Genomic DNA, 23625 nt, shown 5'->3' with positions numbered 1-23625 from the left:
CCTCACCTACTGAAGACGCGGAAAAGAAACTTCTTAGCAATATGAAATGGTTCAACATCAGAAACTGATAAAATTCTATCAATGGAAATGACATTAATATCTGCTTTCTCATTGCCTCCTTAAGGAGCATGAGGTTTTTCCACGTTATTTCTCCAGTTAGCATATGATATACTTGAGAGAAGGAAGTGTCTTACTTTTCTGTTTATATCCTCAACACTTGGCACAATGCTTTGAACATAGTATTTAATAAATGCTTCATTCATTCAAATAATTCATAAGATATTAACTGTATGGTTGGGCCATGCAAAATGAACTAAAATTACATTACCTAACATTACCAAAGGCTTACTTTGAAAACTTGAAAAATAAAAATGTATTCAAAAGAAAAGGTCCAGAATCTCAAAGGAAATAATGAAACAAATTGCAAAGGATTATCTAGCAATAACAGATCTCAACCTATACAACAAAGCAGCAATTTGTTACTCATTAAAAAAAAAACAAGTAGATCACTGGATAAGAATAGATAAATAAAATCTCAAAGCAATCAAATATAGTAACATCAAACTCCTGGAATAAAGATTCACTATTCATGAACAAAAAAATGCTGAAAAAGTTGGAAAACAACCTAACAAAATTAGTTCTAGACAAACATCTCATACCATATACTACAATTAAGTTCCAAAAGAGTATTACTTAAATTTTAAAAGTCATATCATAAAAACAACTACAGAAGAAGGGACAGTTTGCAGTAAAACAAAGAACAGAGATGAGTATAAAAGATGACTGTCATGACATAAAATTGAAAAATTCTTGCACAAAATCATTGCAGGTTGTTAACTGGAAAATTTTTTTTAACAGCCAATCTCCCTGATGAGGAACTGATAACCAAGATAAACAGGGAATTGACATAAATAATTAAAGAATAGTCATTCCCAATGGATAAATGACCAACGTATATTAATGGTTTTCAAAAGAACTAATTCAAGTTATCAACAATACCTTATGAAAAAAATGGCTCGATCACTTAAAAGTAAGAGGAAATACAAGCAGAGACAAGATGACTAAGTAAAGCAGGGACCCACCTGAACTCTCTCAAATTCCCCTCCAAGCAACTTTAAAATAATACCTCAAAATGAATGCTACAGCAGCAAAACCAACAAAAGGGCAGAGTCAAAAACTTTCTGGCCCAAGACAAGTCAACAGGAAAGGTCTGTCTCACTAGGGTGAGAGTGGAGCACAATCCAGCACAGACCACGCTGAGGCAAGCCAGCAACAGGCTGTGACTCGATTTCAGCCACCAATGAAGCCCCACACGCTGGCCCAAGCCAGCAGAGGCTTTGGGAGCAACTGAATCAGAAACAGCAACTTTTTGAGCTCTCAGCCCAGAAATGTTAAGGGGGAAAGACAATTGATCAGGACATTTTGCTGGCACAGGGTGCAGGGCTCTGTTGCACTGCCAACACAGGGATATGGGTCCAAGGCCTTAGTTGAAGTCCTGGGGTGAAGAGGAGCACTAGCACACTGGGACATGTGACAATGGGGAAGCGAGGATACAAGTCACGTTTCCAGGGCAGAAAAGGATGCTTGGGATCATTCACAGACCAGACCGCAGGCCAGGAAAGCAGTGATCACATATCTACTTAGGTCATACCACCTTGGAAGAATGGAAAACTTATCGGTCTCCAGAAGTAGCACTGAAAACATCATCAGGAAAAACCTGGAGCTTGGGGCAATGTCCCCTTGACCCCAAGGGCAAAGACTAACATAAAGTTAAAATTTTTCTCATGAAAATAGGCTAGAAAAATGAGCAAACAACAAAAAATGAATCTGATCACAGAAGGTTACTATGGTGACAGGGAAGATCAAGACACAGAAGAAGACAACAATGTCAAAACAGCTACAGGCAAAGCCTAAAAAAAAAAAAAAAAGATATGTGAATTCGCGTCAAGTCCAAAAAGAATTCCTGGAAGACCTCAAAAAGGATTTTAAAAATCAAATAAGAGAAGCAGAGGAAAATTCGGGAAATTAATGAGTGATGCAAGAAAATCATCATAAAAGAATCAACAGTTTGGCAAAGGAAGCATAATAAATGGAAAAAAGATGTACAAAAATTCACTGAAGACAACTCATTAAAAAGTTGAATTGGCTAAATGGAAAAGGAGGTACAAAAGCTCATTAAAACTTAAAATTGGGGGGGCAGCTAGGTGGCATAGTGGATAGCGCACCGGCCCTGGATTCAGGAGGGCCTGAATTCAAATCTGGCCTCAGACACATAATACTTACTAGCTGTGTGACCCTGGGCAAGTCACTTAACCCCAAATGCCACACACACACACACACACACACACACACCCCCAAAACAAAAAACCAACAACAACAAAAAAACAACAATTTAAAATCAGAATTGGGTAAGTGGAAGCTAATGACTCCACAAGACAGCAAGAAACAATAAACCAAAAGCAAGACTGAATACATAGAAAAAAATGTGAAATATCTCACTGGAAAAACAATTGACCTGGAAAGTAGGTCAAAGAAATATAATCTAAGAATTATTGAACTATCTGAAAGTCATGATTAAAAAAAAGAGACTGGGCATCATACTTTAAGAAATTATCAAAGAATACTGTAGACGTTGTAAGATATTGGGAATCTACCTGCCAAAACAAACCCAAGAACTATATGAACACAATTACAAAACACAAATAAAGACAGATCTACTGGAAAAACATGTTACTTGTGGGTAGGCCAAGCTAATATAATAAAAATGACAATTCTACCTAAATTAATTTACTTATTCAGTGCCATACCAATCAAACTATCAAAAAATATTTTATTGAGCTATAAAAAATAACAACAAAATTCATCTAGAAGAACAAAAGGTCCAGAATATCAAGGGAATTAATTAAAAGAAATGCTAGAGAAGGTGGCCTAGCTATACCAGATCTTAAATTGTATTATAAAGCAGCAATCATCAAAATTACTTGGTACTGGCTAAGAAGTAAGAGTGGTGGATCAGTGGAATAGGTTAGATATGCAAGACACAACAGTCAATGACTATACTAATCCACTATTTGATAAATCCAAAGACTCCAATTTTTTGGATAAGAAATCACCATTTAACAAAAACTGTTGGAAAAACTGGAAAAATACATGGCAGAAACTGGGCATAGACCAACATCTTACACTCTATACCAAGATAAAGTCAAAATAGGTACAGGATTTAGATATAAAGACTGATACTATAAGCAAACTAGAAGAGCAAGGAACAGTTTACTTTTCAGATGTATGGAGAAGGGAAGAATTTATGACCAAACAAGAATTAGAAAACATTATGAAATGCAAAATGGACAATTTTGATTATATTAAATTGAAAAGATTTTGCACAAAGCCAATGTATCCAAGATTAGGAGGGAAGCAGAAAACTGGGAAAGAATTTTTACAATCAGTGTCTCTGACAAAGGCCTCATTTCTAAAACATACAGAGAACTGAGTCAAATTTATAAAAATACAAGTCATTTTCCAATTGATAAATGGTCAAAGGATATGAACAGGCTGTTAGTTTTCAGAGGAAGAAACTAAAGCTATCTATAGTCATATGAAAAAATGTTCTAAATCACTGTTGATTAGAGAAATGCAAATCAAAATGACTCTGAGGTACCACATTACACCTATCAGATAGGCTAACAGGACAAAACTGGACAATGATAAATATTGGAGAAGATGTGGGAAAATTAGAACACTAATGCATTGTTGATGGAGTTGTAAAATGACCCACCCATTCTGGAGAGCAATTTGGAACTATATCCAAAGGACTATAAAAATATGCATACCCTTTGACCCAGCAATAGCACTTCTAGGTCTGTATCCCAAAGAGATCATACAAATGGGTAAAGGACCCAAATGTACAAAAATATTTATAGCAGCTTTTATTGTGGTGGCAAAGAACTGGAAACTGAGGGGATGTCCATCAGTTGGGGAATGGCTCAACAAGTTGTGGTATATGACTGTAATGGAATACTGCTGTGTTATGAGAAATGATGAGCAAGTAGACTTCAGAAAAACCTGGAAAGACTTAAATGAACTGATGCTGAGTGAAGTGAGCAGCACCAGGAGAACACAGTACACAGTAACAGCTACAATATGAGCTGACTAACTTTGATAGACTTATCTCTTAGCAATGCAAGGATCCAAGACAACTTCAAAGGACTCATGATGGAAAATGCTGTCCACATCCAGAAAAAAGTCTGAATGTTGACTGAAGCATATTATTTGCTCTCTCTTTTTTTTTTCTCCCATTGGTTCTTCTTTACAACATGATTAATGTGAAAATAGTTTCAATATGAAAGTGCCTATTATCAAATTGCCTGATGTCTTGGGGTGGAGGGGAGGGGAGAGATGGGGAGAAAATGTGAAACTCAAAATCTTGTGGAAGTGAATGTAGAAAACTAAAAATAAATTAATACATTTTTTTAAAAAAAAGAAATTATCAAGGAAAATTGTCCTGATACCCTAGAATCACAGGATAAAATAGTAATTGAAAGAATCCACTCATCACCTCCTGAAAGAGATCCCCAAATGAAAACTCCCAGGAATATTATAACCAAATTTTAAGAAATAATTCAAATATTATAAAGCCACAAACCTAGCAGTTTCTTCATTAAGGGATGAGAGGGCTTGGAAAATGATATTCCAGAGTATCAAGGAACCAGAATTACAACCAAGAATTACTTACCCAGTGAAACTGAGTATAATCCTTCAGGGGGAAAATAGACATTTAACAAAACAGAAGACTTTCAAGCATTCCTGATGAAAAGACAGAACTAAAAAGAAAATTTGATTTTTAAATATATGACTCAAGAGAAGCATAAAAATGTAAAGAGGAAAGAGAAATCATAAGAGATTCAATAAAGTTGAACTGTTTACATTCCTACATGGGAAGATGACACTTGTAACTATTAAAAACTGTATTATGATTACAGAAGTTAGAAGGAGTATACATAGAGAGAGGGCATGGGTGTGAACTGACTATGATGGGATAATATAAAAAAAACTGAAAGGTGGAGAAGGGGGATCCACTGGGAAAAGGGGGAAGGGTGAGACAGAATGGAATAAATTATTTTACATAAGGGAGGCATGAAAGAGCTTTCACTGTGGAGGGGAAGAAGAAGGGTGACAGCCAACACTTGAACCTTACTCTCATCAAAACTGGCTCAAAGAAGTAATAATATATACATTAAGCGGGGTTTAGAAATCTATCTTATCCTATGGGGAAGTAGGAAAAAAAGAAGGGGGAAGGAGGCTGATACTTCAAAGAGAGGGTAGATGAAGAGAGGTAGTGCTCAGAAGCAAAACAGACTTCTGAGGAAGGACAGCATAAAAAGAGGGAAAAGAATAAATAAGCAGGGGAAAAAACAGAATGGAAGAAAATACAAGAATGGGATGAATTCACCCATAAAATGGAAGCAGATGGCAGAATGGATTAAACATCAGAATCTGGTAATATGCTGTTTTACCAGAAACACACACCTTTATATAAGGGACTGGAGCAGAATTTATTGTGCTACAGCTGAAGTAAAAAAAGAAGGGGTAGCAATCAAGATCTCAGACAAAGCAAAAGCAAAAACAGACCTAATTAAAAGAAATACAAGGATACTACATCTTGTTAAAAGGTACCATAGACAATGAAGTATCAACACTAAACATATATGCACCAAATGGAATCATATCCAAATTTCTAATGAAGAAGTTAAGTGAGTTACAGGAAGAAGTAGATAAGAAAACTATACTAATGGGGACCTCAACTTTCCCCTCTCAAAACTAGATAAATTTAACAAACAAACAAACAAACAAAAAGGACGAAGAAGTTTAAGGAGGTGAACAGAATTTTAGAAAAACTAGATATAATAGATCTCTGAAGAAAACTGAATGGGAATAAAAGAGAATATACCTATTTCTCAATGACATGTGGTACCTACAACAAAAACCACACAACCAAATGCAAAAAGGCACAAATATCAAATGCATCTTTTCTAGATCATAATGCAATAAAAATTACATTTAATAATGAGATGTAGAAACATAGATTGAAAATTAATTGGAAACTAAATAATCTTAATCCTAAAAAATGAGTGGGTCAAAGAAATCACAGAAACAATTAATAATTTCATTGAAGAGGAAGACAACAAGAGACAATATACACAAATTTATGGGATGCAGCCAAAGCAGTACTTAGGGTAAAATTTGTATGTCTAAATGGTTACATCAATAAAACAGAGAAAGAACAGTTTAATGACCTGGGCCTGCACCTAAAAAAAACTTGAAAAAGAACAAATTAAAAATCTCCAATAAACACCAAATAGGAAAGTCTGATAATCAAACGAAAGATTAATAAAACTGAAAATAAGAAAACCACTGAACTAATAAACTTAGGAGCTGGTTTTATGAAAAATGAAAAGGGTGAATTCACCACCAAGAAGAGTAAATTAAAGCAATTATTAGGAGCTATTTTGCCCAATTATATGCCAATAAATCCAACAATCTAAATGAAATAGATGAATATTTACAACAATACAATTTGCCCAGATTAACAGACGAGGAAATAACTGAATTACTGAAATAACGCTATCTTAGAAAAATAAATTGAACAATTACAAGTTGAACAAGCTGTCAATAAGCTCCCTAAGAAAAAATCTCCAGTACCAGATGGATTCATAAGCAAACTGTACCAAATACTCAAAGAACAATTAATTCCATTACTATATAAACTATTTGGGAAAAATAGGCAAAGAAGGAATCCTTTCAAATTCTTTTTTATGGGACAAATTCCTTTTTTTGGTACTGATACAAAAAACTATGTGGAGTGAAAACAGAGAAAGAAAACAATAGACCAATTTTTCTACTGAATATTGATGCAACAATTTTAAATCTTAGCAATGAGATTACAGCAATATATCCAAAAGATCATACACTATAACCAGGTGGGATTTATACCAGAAATGGCAGGGCTGGTTCAATATTTAGGAAAAGTTATCAGCATAAGTGATCATATAAATAACAAAACCAACAGAAATCACAGGATTATTTCAACAGATCCAAAAAAGCTTTTGAGAAAATACAACATCATTCCTATGAAAAACACTTAGAAAGCATAAGAATAAATGGAGCTTTCCTTAAAATAGGTAGTTATCTACCTAAAACAATAAACAAGCATTATCTATAATGGGGATAAGTGAGAAGCCTTCCCATTATGATCAGGGTGTGAAACAAGGAGGCCCATGATCACCACTATTATTCAATATTGTACTAGAAATGTTAGCTATAGCAATAAGACAAGACAAAGAAATTGAAGGAGTTAAAATAGACAATGAGGAAACAAAACTATCACTCTTTGCAGATGATATGATGGTATGCTTAGCGGATCCGAGAGAATAAACTAAAAAACTAGTTGAAATGTTTAATAACTTTAGCAAAGTTGCAGAATATAAAATAAACTCAAATAAATCATCAGCATTTCTATATATTACCCTCAAAGTCCAGCAGCAAGGGATAGAAAAAGAAATTCCATTTAAAATAACTAGGCATAACTGTAACATAAAACACTTGGTAAGACAAACTAAGACAAACCCTGGAACTATATGAACACAATTACAAAACACTTTTCACACAAATAAAGTCAGATCTAAACAATGTGAAAAAATTGCTCATGGGTAGGCTGAGCCAATATAATAAAGATGACAGTTCCACCTAAATTAATTTACTTATGCAGTGCCATACCAATCAAACTGCAAAAAAAAATTATATAGAGCTAGGAAAAAATAATAACAAAATCCATATGGAAGAACAAAATGCCAAGAATAACAAGAGAATTAATGACAAAATGTGAACAAAGCCATACCAAATCTCAAACTGTATTAGAAAGTGGTAATCATCAAAACAATGTGGTATTGGCTAAGAAATAAGAGTGGTGAGTCAGTGGAACAGATTAGGTACACAAGACACAATAGTAAATGACCATAGTAATCTAGTGTTTGATAAATCCAAAGACCCAAGCTTTTGGGACAAGAACCCAACATCTAATAAAAATCGCTGGGAAAACTGGAAAATAGTTTGACAGAAACTAGGAATCTCACATCATGTATTAAGATAAGGTCAAAATGGGTACACAATTTAGACAGAAAGAGTGATATCATAAGAAAATTAGGGGAGCATGGAGTAAGTAGTACACCTCTAAGATCTTTGGAAAAGGGAAGAATTTTGGAAAAAGGAAGAATAAGAGAAAGAGTATTACAAAATGTAAAATGGATAGTTTCTCTTACATTAAATTAAAAAGTTTTTGCACAAACAAAATCAATGTAATCAAGATTAGAAGGAAAGCAGAAAGCTGGGAAAAAATTTTTTTAACAGCAAATGTCTCTGATAAAGGCCTCATTTCTCTCATATATATAGAACTGAGTCAAATATCTAAGGATATGTCATTACCCGAATCAATAAATGGTTAAAGGATATGAACAGGTAGTTTTCAGATGAAGAAATCAAAGCTTTCTATAGTCATGAAAAAAATACTCAATCACTCTTGATTAGAGAAGTGAAAAGTACAACTCTGAGGTACCTCTTCATTCCTATTAGACTGGCTAATATGACAGAAAAGGAAAATGATAAACGCTGGAGGGAATGAAGAAAAATTGGGACATAAATGCAATGCTGCTGTAGTTGTGAACTCAATCAACCATTTTATTTTTAATTTTTATTTATTTTTTATTTTTAGGCAATTGGGGTTAAGTGACTTGTCCAGGGTCACACAGCTAGTAAGTGTCTAAGATCACATTTGAACTCGGGTCCTCCTGACTCCAAGGCTGGTGCTCTATCTACTACACCATCTAGCTGCCCCCCTGAACCAACCATTTTAAAGGGCAATTTGGAACTATGCCTAAAGAACTATGTGCACACCCTTTGATCTGGCAATAGTACTATTAGGTCTGTATCTCAGAGATAAAAAGAAAAAAGGGGAGAAGGACCTATTTGTACAAAGATTACAGTAGCTCTTTCTGCAGTGGCAAAGAATTGGAAAATTGTTGAACAAGTTGTGTTATATGATTGTGATGGAATATTATTGTGTTATGAAAAATGATGAACAAGATGCTTTAAGAAAAACCTGAGAAGATTTACATGAACTGATGCAAAGTGAAATGAGTAGAACTAAAAGAACATTGTACACAGTAACAGCGATATCCTATGATGAACTGGGAATGACATTCTCAGCAACATAATGATCTAAGACCATCCCAAAATCATGATGAAAAATTCTATCTGCCTCCAGAGAAAGAACTGATGGAGTTCAAAAAAACTGATGCAGATCAAAGCATACTATTGTTCACTTTCCTTTTTTCTGTGGTGTTTGTGTGTGTGTGTGTTTTCTTTCACAACATGATTAAATGGAAACATGTTTCACACGCTTGTACATGTATAACTTACAACAAATTGCTTGCTACCTCAGGAAGGGATGGGAGGGGGAGAGAGAGAATTTGGAACTCAAAAAAAAAAAAACCAAAACAAAAAAGCCCAACAAATATTAAAAATCAGGAAAAAAATAAAATGAATATTAATATAACTGAGAATCAACCTGATATTCAGACTGTCAAAGATGACAAAAGAGGAATGACAAATCTGGAGGATTTTGGAAAGACAGACACTGATGCAATGGTAGTGAATTGAAAACTAGCCCTATAATTTTGAAAAACAATTTAGAACTACAGGTATGTCCCAAAAGTTACTAATTTGTGCACATCAAAAACAGATTAAAGACAAAGGGAAGGGGTCCATTGTACAAAAATATTTTAGCCACACTTTTTGTAGTTGTAAAGAACTGAGAAGAAAATGGGTGCTCATAAACTGGGAAACAGCTGAATAAAATATGGCATGTGAATGTTGGAATATGTGCTACAATAAATGACAAAGGGAACAGATTCAGAGAAACGTGGGAATACATTTAGTAATTAATACAGAGAGGAGTGAACAGAACCAAATAGACAATTTTTACAGCTACAATAACGTAAACAAAAATAGCTAATGAAAAACTTAAGCTATTATTCAATGCAATGACCAATAAATAACCCCAAAAATGAAGGATGATGCTTCCAACTTCACAGAGAAGATGGATCAGAGATGATGAGACATAGATTTTTCAGACATGGCCAGTGTGTGGATTTGTTTTATTAGACACACATATGTAACCAAAGGAGTAGCTGGGGGACTGGTAGACAATGATAGAAAGAAAATAAAGCATCATTTAAAAAATTACATGCGAGGTAGTTCAGAGGGGCACATAGACAAATAGAGCAATTTTGTAACTATTATATAGCAGACTTTCAACACTTCATAAACAATACTCTTTTTCTGTTCTTATCTCTGCATAGTAACATTCACATGTTGATACTTGTTAATAAAAAGAAAATTTAAATTAAAAAATTGATTATATGAAATATCATGAATCATACTGAGTATACTGAAATGAATTAATACATAATCTGCTGCCCTTCAAATATGTACATCTAACAACTCCTTCCTACCCTCCTACTGATCCCTTAAGGCCCAACTCAAGTCCTTTCCTGGCACACATTGACCATTTGGATGAGTACTACACAATTTAGCACTTCACTGTTCTTTAATTTTTGTGCCTATTTTCCCAATTAGACTATAAAGTCCTTCTGAGGGTCAGAACCAGGTTTCATACCTCTTTTTTTTCAAATTGCCCCACGGCACCTAACACTGAATACAAGCATATTAGGCAAAATTATGGGACTGATTTTGGTTTCAATATCCTTAAATAGTCTTCATTTCTCACCAGTTAATATTGTAGAGTTTGCTAAAGTTATGGGTCTAGTCCTTCCAATTTTTTCAGATGATGCAGAATCAGATGAATCACCAGAAGTAATATTGGCAGAGAAGCTCACTGTGGTCTTCTGGCTTGAAGACCAAGCTGCACTATTAGAGGTAGACTGAGTAGGAGAACCTTCCAAGTCAGGTATGACCTTTGCCTGGGATTTCAATTGTTTCCATTTCACATTTCTGTTCAAAGATGAAGAAAGAGAAATCATGTATAAATATATAGAAGTGTCAGTAGGCTTAAAAGCTAAGTGGAAAAAATCTACCCAAATTCCTGACTTAGAGACAGAAAGGTTCTGAATTTGACCATAATCATAAGAAAATAATACTTTCATAATATAAACAATGAACAATTATTAATCCTTTATCCTTAATTTTGCATTCAAATTTGTCCTAATGTAGGCTATGATATACTCAAAAAATTCTTTAACAGAAAGATGATTAGATATAGTCATAAAAAAAATTTTTTAAAAGGAGTTAACATATATGATGACTACTAAAATGGGGAGCCTTGGCGGGAGATAAACAATTTGTTTCTTCTACTGTCTTATTTGTATATTAGAAAAGAACACAAGGAGTTAACAGAAAAGTTTTTGTAACCTGAGATTGTTCAAAGCATACAGAGGGAACTAAGCAGTAGTGAAGAAAACAGGGCCAGAAATCAATATTTCAGATGAACAAATCTTGCAAGTATCTAAGACATGTTATCTCAATGCATGATGTCTTCTCTTGCTGTTGTTTTCACTGATTCCAGAAAACTGGAAAGCAGTTTGGCAGAAACTAGGCATTGACTGATTCCAGAGTAAAGATGGCAGAAGCTAACAGCAAGACAGTTTATTATTTTTTTCAATTTACATTCTTTGGCACTATGTCAGCTGAGAATGAGACAAGTGGTTTTGTTTGTTCATTTGGGACAGGAGGTCAGGAAAATGAGATTGCTTTACTGATTCCAAAACTAATGGGGATGTACATGTAGGAGAAACACAGATTTTCTTTCATTCACAATCTCTGGCTGCAGAAGAAAAAAACTGATTAGTAATTTTTAAAAACTATAGCCTCTTTTTTCACACTTACCCTATCAGACACAGATAACTGGCATTTAAAATGTTCATAAAACATTAAAATGTAATATTAGCAATTCTTATCTTTTAAATATGCAAACTTTTGACAGCAGTAATGGTAAGTCACACATTAAATAAGTAAAGATATAAACTAATCTGAGTTTTCCATCTCCTGCGAGGCACAGTGTGTCCCCTGAGGAAAGGCTGTTAGGCGGGGCATCTGCCATTTGTCCCAAAGCAACCATTTCCATCTGGACCAGCAAAAGACAACTTCCACCTCCTCCAGCTAGCCCAATTTTCCAATTGAGATGTAGAGAACCTCCAGTGCAATGAGCACACCCTCCCTTGACTTCTGGTCTTCCATCTGCTCCTAAATCTGTCCTTTGAGGGTAGAGGAGTGGTATTCTCCACTTACTGATGAACATTCTCACACTTGGTCATACCTTTCACATTCCAGTGATTCTGAACTCCTATAGATTATCAGCCAAATCCCATTCTGCACTCCCTACTATTCAATTCTTCATTCCAATGACCCTCAACCCTCTCATCCCAAAAGTTTTTTATCATAATTCCCCCCAGTCTTTCCACTGAACCCTCTGGAATGCTTTTTCCATAGCCAACAAGCCCTTCCATTTTAAATCTATTCCTCTCCCACTTCTTCCATCTACTAGCTCTTATTAAAACTTGGCTTTCCCCTGATGAGACACACAGTCTCCCTGCCCACCCTTTCCAGTACTGGTTGTACCTGCACTCATTCTACTCTGCTAACAGGATAAGGCAGGGGAGTTGGAATATTCTTTTCCAATGACACCTCCAGGTTCTCCCCCTTCCTCCACCACTCATAAAAACCTCTACTCCTTTGAGGTTCATTCTATTCATATGTATCACCCTATCAAAGTCCTGAATCGTAATGTCTATAAAACCCTTTGTTCATTCCCCTTCCTTCCTCAATGAGTTCAATATTAAGCTTACAATTTTTCTCTCCTCCTCAACTCCTGCCCTCATATTAGGGGACTTCAACATACATACCAATTCTTCCTCAAATATTCTCACCACTCAAAAGCTACTCATCCTTCCATCCCACCTCAGCCACACAAAGATGGTTACATCCTTGATCCTGTCATCACCCATAAATGTACCAATTCCACGTACAAGAATTCTGAAATCCCCTTATGCAAACATAATCTATTGGCTTTTCACTTCTCCCTCTGCCTTGGCTTGTATAACCCTACTCTTTTTTATCTGCACAGTGACCTCCAATCCCTTGACCCCTCAATTGTCTCCCTGGTCACCTCCCATGCACTAGCCATTCTCTCCTCTTATCCCCGTCTTTATTGAACCAATTCAACTCTACGCTGTCTTCCTTTGAATCCCAAGCCTTCTTATAACATTACCAAGTATGCCCAGACAAGCTGAATCACTTCCATTAATTATTGCCTTTGCTCTTGTACTTGTGCTGCTGAAATGAAGGTGGAGAAAATTATGCAACTTTTCACCAGGTCCACTACAAATTTATGTTATACAGCTTCAACCAACTGTCACTGTAGCTGGGCAATGCTACTATACCTCCTTTATCAACTCATTACCCCAGTCTTCACACTGGCTCTTCCAAATCTTTTCTTCTCTGTTTTCAACCCTCTCATGGTTCCTCTTGCCATCACTCCCAGCTGAGAACCTTGCTGCATATTTTACAGAAAAAATTGAGGCCATTTACTAGGAACTCCCTCTTACTAATCTATCAATCAGGTAGCTTCTGCCACTTTTTCCTACTTCATCCATTTCACATAAAGTGGCCTTACTCTTTACCAAGGTTAACCCCTTTACTTGTTCAAGTGATCTCATTCTACCCTGTCTCTTCGAACAGAGCTGCCCACTCTGTTATCTCTACTCTTTTACTTATTTTCAATCTCTCCCTCTACTGATTCATTCGCTACTGCCTACAAACAAGCCCATGTCTCTTCCATTCTGGAAAAAACCATCACTTGATCATTCCATCACTGATAACTATTTGTCCTATTTTTCTTCTGCCCTTCACAGCTAAACTCCTTGAAAAAGCTATCTATAATAAGTGCTTCCACTTTCTCTTTAACCCCTTAAAATTTGGCTTCCAACTTTATCATTACACTGAAATTGCTTTCTCCAAAGTTACTAATGATCTCTTAGTTGCAAATGGAATGGTCTTTTTTCAATCCTCACTCAGTCACCTCAGCAGCCTTTGAAACTGTTGATCACTCTTTCCTCCTTGGTACTTTCTTCTCTAGGATTTCGGGACACTATTTTTTCCGGGTTTTCCTCCTACCTATCTGACCACTCCTTCTTTGTCCCCTTTGTTATATCCTCCTCTAGATCATAGGGGCAGCTAGGTGGTGCAGGCAGCTAGGTAGTGCAGTGGATAGAACACTGGGCTTCGAATCAGAAAGATGCATCTTCATGAGTTCAAATCTGACTTCAACACTTACCAGCTATGTAATTCAGGGCAAATCACTTAACTCTGTTTGCCTCAGTTCTTCATCTATAAAATGAGCTGGGAAAGGAAATGGCAAATCAATCTAGAATCTTTGACAAGAAAATCCCAAATAGGGTCAATGAAGAGTTGGACACTACTGAAATGAACGAACAACAAAACAAACCTCCAGATCACGCCCTCTAACTTTAGGTGTCCTGTAGAGTTCTGTCCTGGGCCCTGTTTCCTTTTCTCACTAAACTACTACTCATCAGTTCCACAGATTGCTGACCCCCAATCTTGCATCTCCAATTAGCTTTCAAACATTTCAAATTGGATGTCCAATAGACCTTTTAAACTCAACATACCCTAAACTGAACTCATTCCCCTCCCCTGAAAATTCCACCCCCCTAACCTCACCCCTTACCCATTATTGTAGAAGACAATATCATCCTCTCAGTCCCTCAGGCTCATCTAGATTCTTCACTATCTCTCATCTCCTATATCCAAAGTTATTGCTAAGGCCTGTTCATTTCACCTTTGGAACATCTCTTAAATATGCCCCTTTCTCTCCTTTGACACTGTCACCACTCTAGTGAAGCCCTAATCAACACAGGCCTGGATTATTACTGCAATAGCCTGTTGGTGGGTCTGCCTGCCTTAAGTCTCTTCCCACTCCATTCAGCCACTAAAATGATTTTACTAAAATGCAGTCATGATTATGTCTCCCCCCTTCACCCCCACTCCTATTTACTCAACAAACTCCAGTGGCTACCTACTGCCTCCAAAAGCAAATACAAATGCTCTGTTTGCCATTCAAAGCTCTTTATAACTTAGCTCTCTCCTACCTTTCCAGGTAGGACACATTGTTTTCGATCCAGTGACACAGGCCTCCCGGCTGTTCCATGAACAAGACACTGCATCTCTTGGCTCTGAGAATTCTATTTCTCCTCCTCTCCAGATGACTGACCTTCTTGGCTTCTTTTAAATCCCTATATTTCACTTTCTACAGGAAGTCTTCCCTAACCCCTCTTAATTCCAGTAGCATCCCTCTGTTAATTGTTATTTATCTTTACATAGCTTGCTTTGTACATATTTGTTGGTTGAGTAATCTCAGGATTAATGCACTAATCTAAGGAAATAATTTGCTACTAATTATTTTGCATTTTACAAGTCACTATAGATAATGTTTATACATGTGCCTGGTTACATTTTTTCCATATGTTAACAACTTGTGAGGCTATCAGTTATGAATGAGTTTACTGTTACTGTTCAGTTATTTCAGTTGTGTCTCACTCTTTGTTGATCTCTTTTGAGGTTTTCTTGGCAAAGATACTGGAGTGGTATGCCATTTCCTTCTCCTGCCCATTTTACAGATGAGGAACAGAAGTAAACAGTCACACAGCTAGGAAGTATCTGAGACCAGATTTCAACTCATGAAGATGAGTCTTCCTGATTCCAAGTCCAGTGCTCCATCTACCAAGCCACCTAGCTACCCATGTTCTACATGAAATATGAGGTATGATTTGTTAGACATATCAAAAAACTATTTTTCAGACTTTTACCTGAAGATATATTTACTACAGATTAAAATAGCACCTTGTAGTCCAATGTTACAAAATATATACACATGATAAAAACTGACTTCCCCAAAGACTTTTAAAATCATTTAATATCATATCTATCTTTAATCTACATCTATTGTATGTGAATAAACAAAAATATCAAAGAATCCAAAAGTTATGATAATTCGTCATCATCAATTCACCTGAATTTGCTAGATTGATAGCCACATGTAGAACCTTGCCTTCTCTTACACCTTTGACTTCTTCGTAATTTTTCATTGTATTTTTGCCCAATTTTAAAATCAGAAGAAATTCTCCTTATTTTTTCCTCAAATAGTGCAGATAATCTAAGAGTCATACTGTAAATCTAAAAAGAAGATGAAAAAAACACAATTAATTATAAAATAGCCTTCAAAAGCATTTCAAGATTTTACTTGGCCATGGCCAATACATTTGCTTTTTATCTGGTTGTCAAGGAAATTATTTATTAATTTCAAATCTCTGCCCTAAATTCTATTTGCTAAATAAAGAGTAAAATGGAGGTACAGAACAAGACATATTTTCAGACATGACCAAGGAGAGCTCTGATGGGGCTGGGGTGGAGGCCAGTGATGTGAAAGGGGGAAAAAAAAACTTCAATCAAAAAAAAAAAGCTTAAGGACAGTTTCTATTCTTAATTTCTAAGGCTAAGTTTGAAAGCAATAAAGGCACTATTGAGTAAATTTCTCAAAGTAATTTCTTGAGGTCTTTGTGAATAAATTTTTTTTTTTAAAAGGCCATTGTGGTTAAGTGACTTGCCCAGGGTCACACAGCTAGTAAGTGTCAAGTGTTTGGTCTGAGGCTGGATTTGAATTCAGGTCCTCCTGACTTTAGGGCCAGTGCTCTATCGACTGTGCCACCTAGCTGCCCCATGAATAAATATTTAAGTGAATATATACAAACCTCTTACCCAAACCCCACTCCCCTGTACACACACAAGAAGGAAAACATACAGGAAACAAAAACAAAGACTCCAAACGAACCTACTGACAGAACTTAGAATAGACAAGTGGTAAAGACAAGGAGGAAAGGAATACAGTTAAGACAAAGTACACATTTTAAACAGTTATATGAACTCTTTGGTTAACAGTTGTGATTTACATGTAAGTATCAATATAATGTGTATAAAAATGTTACCAAAGGTTTTAAAGGTGGATTGTTACAAATCCATTTTTCATTTACCTGGGTTAATTTTTCTACTCACCACTAACTAGCATGTGCTAACCCACAGGTTATGTGAATAAACCCTTCCTTTTTGTTTGTTTTAAATTCTTATTAAAAATTACCTTTGACCTCTTGTTTGGTGTATATGCTTTAGCATTACTAAATATTAATCGAATATCTTTGCAAAATTCCAGTGGGTTGTCATAATTTCCTGCTTCCAGAGTTTCCCTCACTGTTCCAAAGTCCATTGGAGTGTCTATAATATCTCTATAGTCCTAGGTAAAAAAAAAAAAAGAAAAAAAAAAAGAAAGAAAAAAGAGGTCATTCAACAAATATTCTTATAAACACAAAAAAACTAGGTCCAAAAAAATTTCAAATTACAGAATCAAAATGATAAATCTACAAGAAATCCTTGAACACCATACAATTCACCCATTTCAAACACACGGAAAGAGAATTCAGATCTCAGAAGTGGTTTTCTTTTAGTCGACAACTACCTTTTTTTAAAAACTACCTTTTCTTAAGGAAAAAAAAAATAGCCCACAGACCTGGGTTTGGGAGCAAGAGTTTAAGTCAACATTTACTGATTAACAATATAGCCAGTGCTAAACTTAAAAAAGAAAATAAATAATTTTCTGTCTTTCTTTCTTGGGGTGGGGGGGGAGAGAATATTCTAAGTAAATGGGTAGAAGGCATCACACAGTAAAGGAGAGACAACCTTAAGAGCCAGTACCACTTTTAACACATGCTGGCTATGTGACCCTGGACAAATCATTTAATCTCTTAGTATCCTAAGGCAGTTAACTATAAAATGTAGAGCAGGTGACTATCTGCACTAGCTGAGGGAGTTTCCTTGCTGGGAGATCACTATACCAATAAAATTACAGGTCCGGTTAAAAAATAATGGTTAATAAGAATAATCAACTCTTTATAATGTTATGGACATTGGGAAAGGTAGTCATGATAATGATAATAACAGCTAACATTTATATAATACTTGCTATGAGCCAGGTACTGTGTAAGCACTTTACAATTACTATCTCATCTGATACTCACAACAAACCTGGGGGGGCAGGTGCTATTATTATCTCCATTTTACAGATGAGGAAACCAAGGCAAATAGAGGTTAAGAGGCTTGCCTAGGGTCACAAAGCACTAAAGTGTCTGAAGCAGGATTTGAATTGAGGTCTTCCAGGCCCAGCACTCTATCCAATGTTCCACACTTAACTGCCTTTAATAATGCCTAGTCTTTGGAAATGGAGCAACTATTTGCTTAATTACCTATTAATCAATCTTCTACTTAACTTGGCCAATATTTTCCACTTGATATTCACTAATGTGTGCTGATTTGTGGATTATGCATATAACTACACCTGTGTAACTGACTCTTTGGTTCACAATGGAAAATTATTTTTGACCTTTCGACTGGTGTATATGTATCATTTTATTCTTAAAATGAGTATAAAGCGTTTAAAGTACTGATAATTTTCAGGGGCATTATGCTCATATATAGCATTTCTGTTAAGGAAAATCACCTCTTTGAACCATAAGATTATAGATCCAGAAGCTATAAGGCCATTGAGTACAACCCCCTCATTGAGAAGGACTAAGGCCCAGATAGGGTGATTTGCCTAATATCATACAAGTAGTCAACATCAGAGGTAGGTCCCTCGGACCCTAGTCACTGCTCTTCCCATTGTATTGAAGTAAAAGTTCAATCAGACAAATATAACTACAACCAGTGAAAATCACAAATGATTTTTTTTTTCAAAATGCTATATAATCAACTGAAAGTGATAGTTTCTGGAAAAAACTTCCTGTATCAAAACTTCAGATTTTACTTTGTTTCCTTAGTATTAGCATTGGCAGAAAAAGAATTTCCTTTATCAGCATCATTTCCAAAATGTAGTAAATCAAAGAGAAAGGAAGACAATAACCTTGCTGTAGATAAATCCTTGCATTTAAAAAGTAACTCATATATAAGCAGTGCTTTACAATTACAAAGTGCTTTACACATAATCTCATTTGGCCTTCACAACCATGATATATCATATGACCTCAAAATTGGAAGGGAAATTTTTGTAGAATTACTGAGTATGCGTGTTACTCCCTTAGTACAAAGTAATTTCTGTAAACAGACTATTGCTTTTTACTGTTATAATGTCTTGGTATCCTGAGCATCTAGAAAGTACCTTGAATTTATTAAGAGCTTAGTAAGTTTAATAAACATTTGCTGAATTTGTACAGATTATCAAGAAATGAAAAATACTGAACTTTAAAAATACAAACACTTAAAATTTTTTCCTCAAACATCATTTAAAAAAAAAATTTAGTTATTAACAGCCTGGACACACCAGATACGTGAGAGTGTATCTTGTTCTTTACAAGTTTAATTCAAAGATGTATCAATTACATTCCACTGTCCCCAAAATAAAAATTCAAATGATATTAACTTACTGGATACTCAACCAAATCAACAGGATGTCTAAATGGCTCAGAATCTTCGCACTGGAAAATTAAGTTCACTAGTTCTTTACATTGCTTCTGCCAATTATTTTTATCATATTTAGTTTTATTATTGTTCCTTTTCTTCCAATGATGCCCCTAAAACATATTCACAACATCAGTTTCCTAAAACTATAAGTTATTTTTGAGGAGACTATATACCAGATAAACTATGTATTAAAGAAAATATCATCCTAAATGATAATTACTGTGAGCAACTTTACTGTTACAATAATTAAGTTATATGACACTACTATTGTTACAAAAAAAAAAACTTTCAAAAATGACTCAGTGTAACTAATGATATGCAACACTACAGATAATCCACAAAAGGTATACTTATTACTGGGCATTTATCCAATAACAAAATTCTAGAAATGCATTTTAAACTCCATGTTGTAAAATAACAAAGTAATGACCAAGAGATTGCTTTATAAATGACAGAAAAAAGAAGTTTATATTTTTAAAACCAGCTGAAGGTTACAGACACGTAACAAAATTAGAAAATGGGCTTTACTGAAATGTTTTAAAATATATTCTAAATTAAAGCCTTTCAAATTTAAGTAATGGAAAAATATTAATCGCTTATGGTGAGGTCAAGCCACAAAAATAAGAAGAACAGCGCTTCCTAAATTTATTTGTTTAATGTTGTACCAATTGATCCGAAATAAAAAAAGATTAAAAATCCCAAAAGAAATAATGTAAAAAGGGAGAAGGAAAGAGTATAAAATCTCAAATTATACTAAGAATCAACAAATTAAGTATACAAAATACAGAAGAACTCAAACAGAGTAGCCCAGTGCTCAGTAAACCTAAAGACCCTAGCTACTGGGGTAAGGACAAAAACTTCTGGGAAAACTGAAAAACAAAAAAACCAAAACGAACTAAAACAGTATGGTAGAAATTAAGAATTTAGACCAACATTTTATATCATATAGCAAAAGCTCCAAATGGATGCACAATCTGTATGTTAAAGGTCATATCATAAATTATTCAATGAAGAAAATTAGCTTCCAGATCTATGGATAGGGGAAGAATTCATAAACATCCGGTAGAGAGAATCACAGAAGATAAAGACAATTCTGATCATATAAAATTAAAATTTCTGCAAATATATCTAACACAGCTAAGATTAGAAGTGGAAACAACTAACTAGAAAAACTTTTGAAATGTCAGTTTAATAAAGATCTAATTTCCGCAATACATAAGGAATTGATTAGAATGTGTAAGAATATAAGCCATTCACCAACTGATAAATGGTCAAAGGATATGAGCAAGTAGTCCTCAAGAGAAGAAATCCAAGCTATTAATAGTCTTCTGAAAAAATATTCTAAATCACTAATAATTAGAGCAATGCGGCAACTCTGAGGTCCCACCTCACACAATTTGACAAAATTGACAAAAAAGCAAAATGACAAATGATGGAAGGGCTATAAGAAAACAGGAACACTAATAGACTACTGGTGGAACTATGGATTGGTCTAACCATTCTAGATGGTCTAACCATCGCCACTGTAAGTAAACTGTGCATCTAGTGATATGACTACTAGGCCTATACACAAAAGAGATCAAAAGAGGAGCCATATGTACAAATATATTTATGGTCGTTCTTTTTGTAGTAGCAAAGAACTAGAGACCTAGGTGTTGCCCATCAATTGTGGAATAGCTAACTAAATTATTGTCTATGAAATACAACAAATTATGAAAGAAATGTTTTCAAGGAAGCCTATGAATACTTGTTTGAACTGATGCAGAATTAAGTTAGCAGAACAGTTTACTAAAATAAGCAACAATAAGGTAAAAACAAACAATTTTGAAGGACTAAAAACTGATTTAGTGACCAACCATGATTCACTGAAGATAAATGAAAAATGCTACCCCCACCACCTGACAGAGGTAACAAACTGAAGATGTAGAATGAGACCCACATTTTTAGACCTGCAATTTGTTTTGCTTGAGTATATATAATTGTTACAAGGTTTTTGTTTTTCTTTCTTTTCCCCAATGGGACTGGGGACATTGGAGTAGAAGAAAATAAATGCTTACTTAAAAAAATAAATTTACAATGAATTAAAGTCTTTAAAAATTAAAATGCATACACATCTGTTCTCTGTAAATAGTGTATTTCTTCTGGACACAAAGACTCAAAATCATACCTCCTTTTCTTTAATTCTCCAAATCTAATCAGTCACCAATTAGTATTTACTTTTACTTGAAATGGCTCAATTCTGTTCCTTATCATATCCCAGAATAACTACTCTAATTCAGCTTCCATCATCTTGCCTCTGGGTCACAAACAGACTTCAACTGATGACCCTGGGTCTCTTACCACTCCATAATAAAAAAACCTCCAAAGGAATAATGTACTTTTTCTTAAATACCACTTTCAGCATGTTACTCCATAGCTCAAAGTACCCTTTTTCCTATAATATCAAATCCAAATTCTTCTCCCTATCTTTCAAGATTACCATAATCTGGCTCTACTCCACATGGAGTCCAGACCTCATTTCCTAATCACTTGTACCAGTCAAGTCTGTCTTCTGTCCCACACCAACATATAATGCTTATTCCAAGAGCATGTATTTCAGGTTTTCTCCTTCACCTAAAATGTCCTTCCCACCCCTTCCTAATACTATTCCTGCTCTAAAACCTATATCTGAAGTCCACCTCTTCCAGTTCTTGATCATCTTTAATTCAATCAACATTTAATCCTAACTAGTTCCATCTAAAGACACTGCAGGAACTTAGAAAATATTTATTCAATTATTTCAAGAAAAAGAAAACCTTCAATTTAAACCCTAATTTAATAAGCATAATCCTTGTAAAATGTCAAGAACATGTTAAAAACATGAACAAAATAGAATAACTCACTCGTATTCTTCCAGAAGAAGTTTTAGGAAGATCATGCTCATCCTATAAAGGAACATAAATCAGATCACTTTAAAGTTGGTTTAACTTTTCAGAATCATCTATTCAACAGAATAATCAAATTACCTTTCTATAGCTTCTAAAAAGAATTTTAATAAAAAAGGCAGGATCACATGGCAGAAAGAACAATAGATTAAGCCTGCAGACCAGGGTTCTAAATCCTAACTCGGTCACTAATTTGATACATAATTAGATAATTTTTAACTCCTCAGTTCTTAATTTGCTCATCTGAAAAAAAAACTGGAGTCAAAACTCTATGCAGTCTGTTCTCGTTGGAAAAATCCATAACTATCTCTGTGTACTAATCATAAAGCATTTGACATATTCTTTCATACTAGCCTGAAGGCCAGGATGAGTCATGTATTAGTAGACTTAATTGGACTATGAAATCAGATGAATGACTGAATAAAGGTTAATTAGGCAGGAGACTTCAAGTGGAGTCTCTCAGCAACTTATCTTTGGCCCTATACTGATTATTATTCTTAACAACTCTTTGGATGAAAGCACAGATGATATTCTCATCTAATTTTCAGATGATACAAACTTGGGAGCTAATACCTAAGATGATAAGTGTCAGTATCCAAAAAGATTCTTGGTCCTGACAACAAAGGAAGTTGGGCCAATTTTTTAAAAAAATGAGATGTGATGAGCATAAAATTTGTGGGTCAAAAAAATCAATTCATAAGTACAAGCTGGGAGAGATGGTAGTTTCTCTGAAAAAGATGGGGAAATTTTTAGTGGGATGAAAACTTAACATTAATCAACAACCCAACATAGCACTGAAAAATGCTAACATAATCTTGGGTTGAATTAAGAAAGGTAGTTTCTAGAACAAAAGAGATGGTAGCCTCACTGTATTTTGTCCTACTACAATAACTGATGTGCTGTGTTCAGCTCTAAAGGACTAAGGTTATTTTATGTGGGATACTGACAAGATGGATAATGGCCAGAAGTGTCCCTGAAAACAAGTCAATAATCATCATTTCAAGGAAGTAGGGATTTTTAGCCTGGAAAAGAAAAGATTCAGGGGAATGTGACA

The 23625-nt window shown here is 34.9% G+C and overlaps 1 protein-coding gene across 1 annotated transcript in view; it reads right to left on the bottom strand.

Moving 5' to 3' along the window:
• BRWD1 (bromodomain and WD repeat domain containing 1) overlaps positions 1-23625 on the bottom strand; it is a 150607-nt gene that overhangs the window by 11798 nt on the left and 115184 nt on the right. The window contains exons 31-35 of the mRNA XM_027843632.1: positions 22530-22571; positions 19611-19757; positions 17276-17428; positions 16154-16317; positions 10841-11064 (exon numbers count right to left, since the gene is read on the bottom strand). Of these exons, the coding sequence (XP_027699433.1) occupies positions 10841-11064; positions 16154-16317; positions 17276-17428; positions 19611-19757; positions 22530-22571 (730 nt within the window). The remainder of the gene's footprint in view (positions 1-10840; positions 11065-16153; positions 16318-17275; positions 17429-19610; positions 19758-22529; positions 22572-23625) is intronic.

This window comes from Vombatus ursinus, unplaced genomic scaffold (genome assembly GCF_900497805.2).
Source record: "Vombatus ursinus unplaced genomic scaffold, bare-nosed wombat genome assembly UNPS02014924.1, whole genome shotgun sequence".
Lineage (NCBI taxonomy): Eukaryota > Metazoa > Chordata > Mammalia > Diprotodontia > Vombatidae > Vombatus > Vombatus ursinus.
This window is presented reverse-complemented; position numbering and strand designations above follow the sequence as displayed.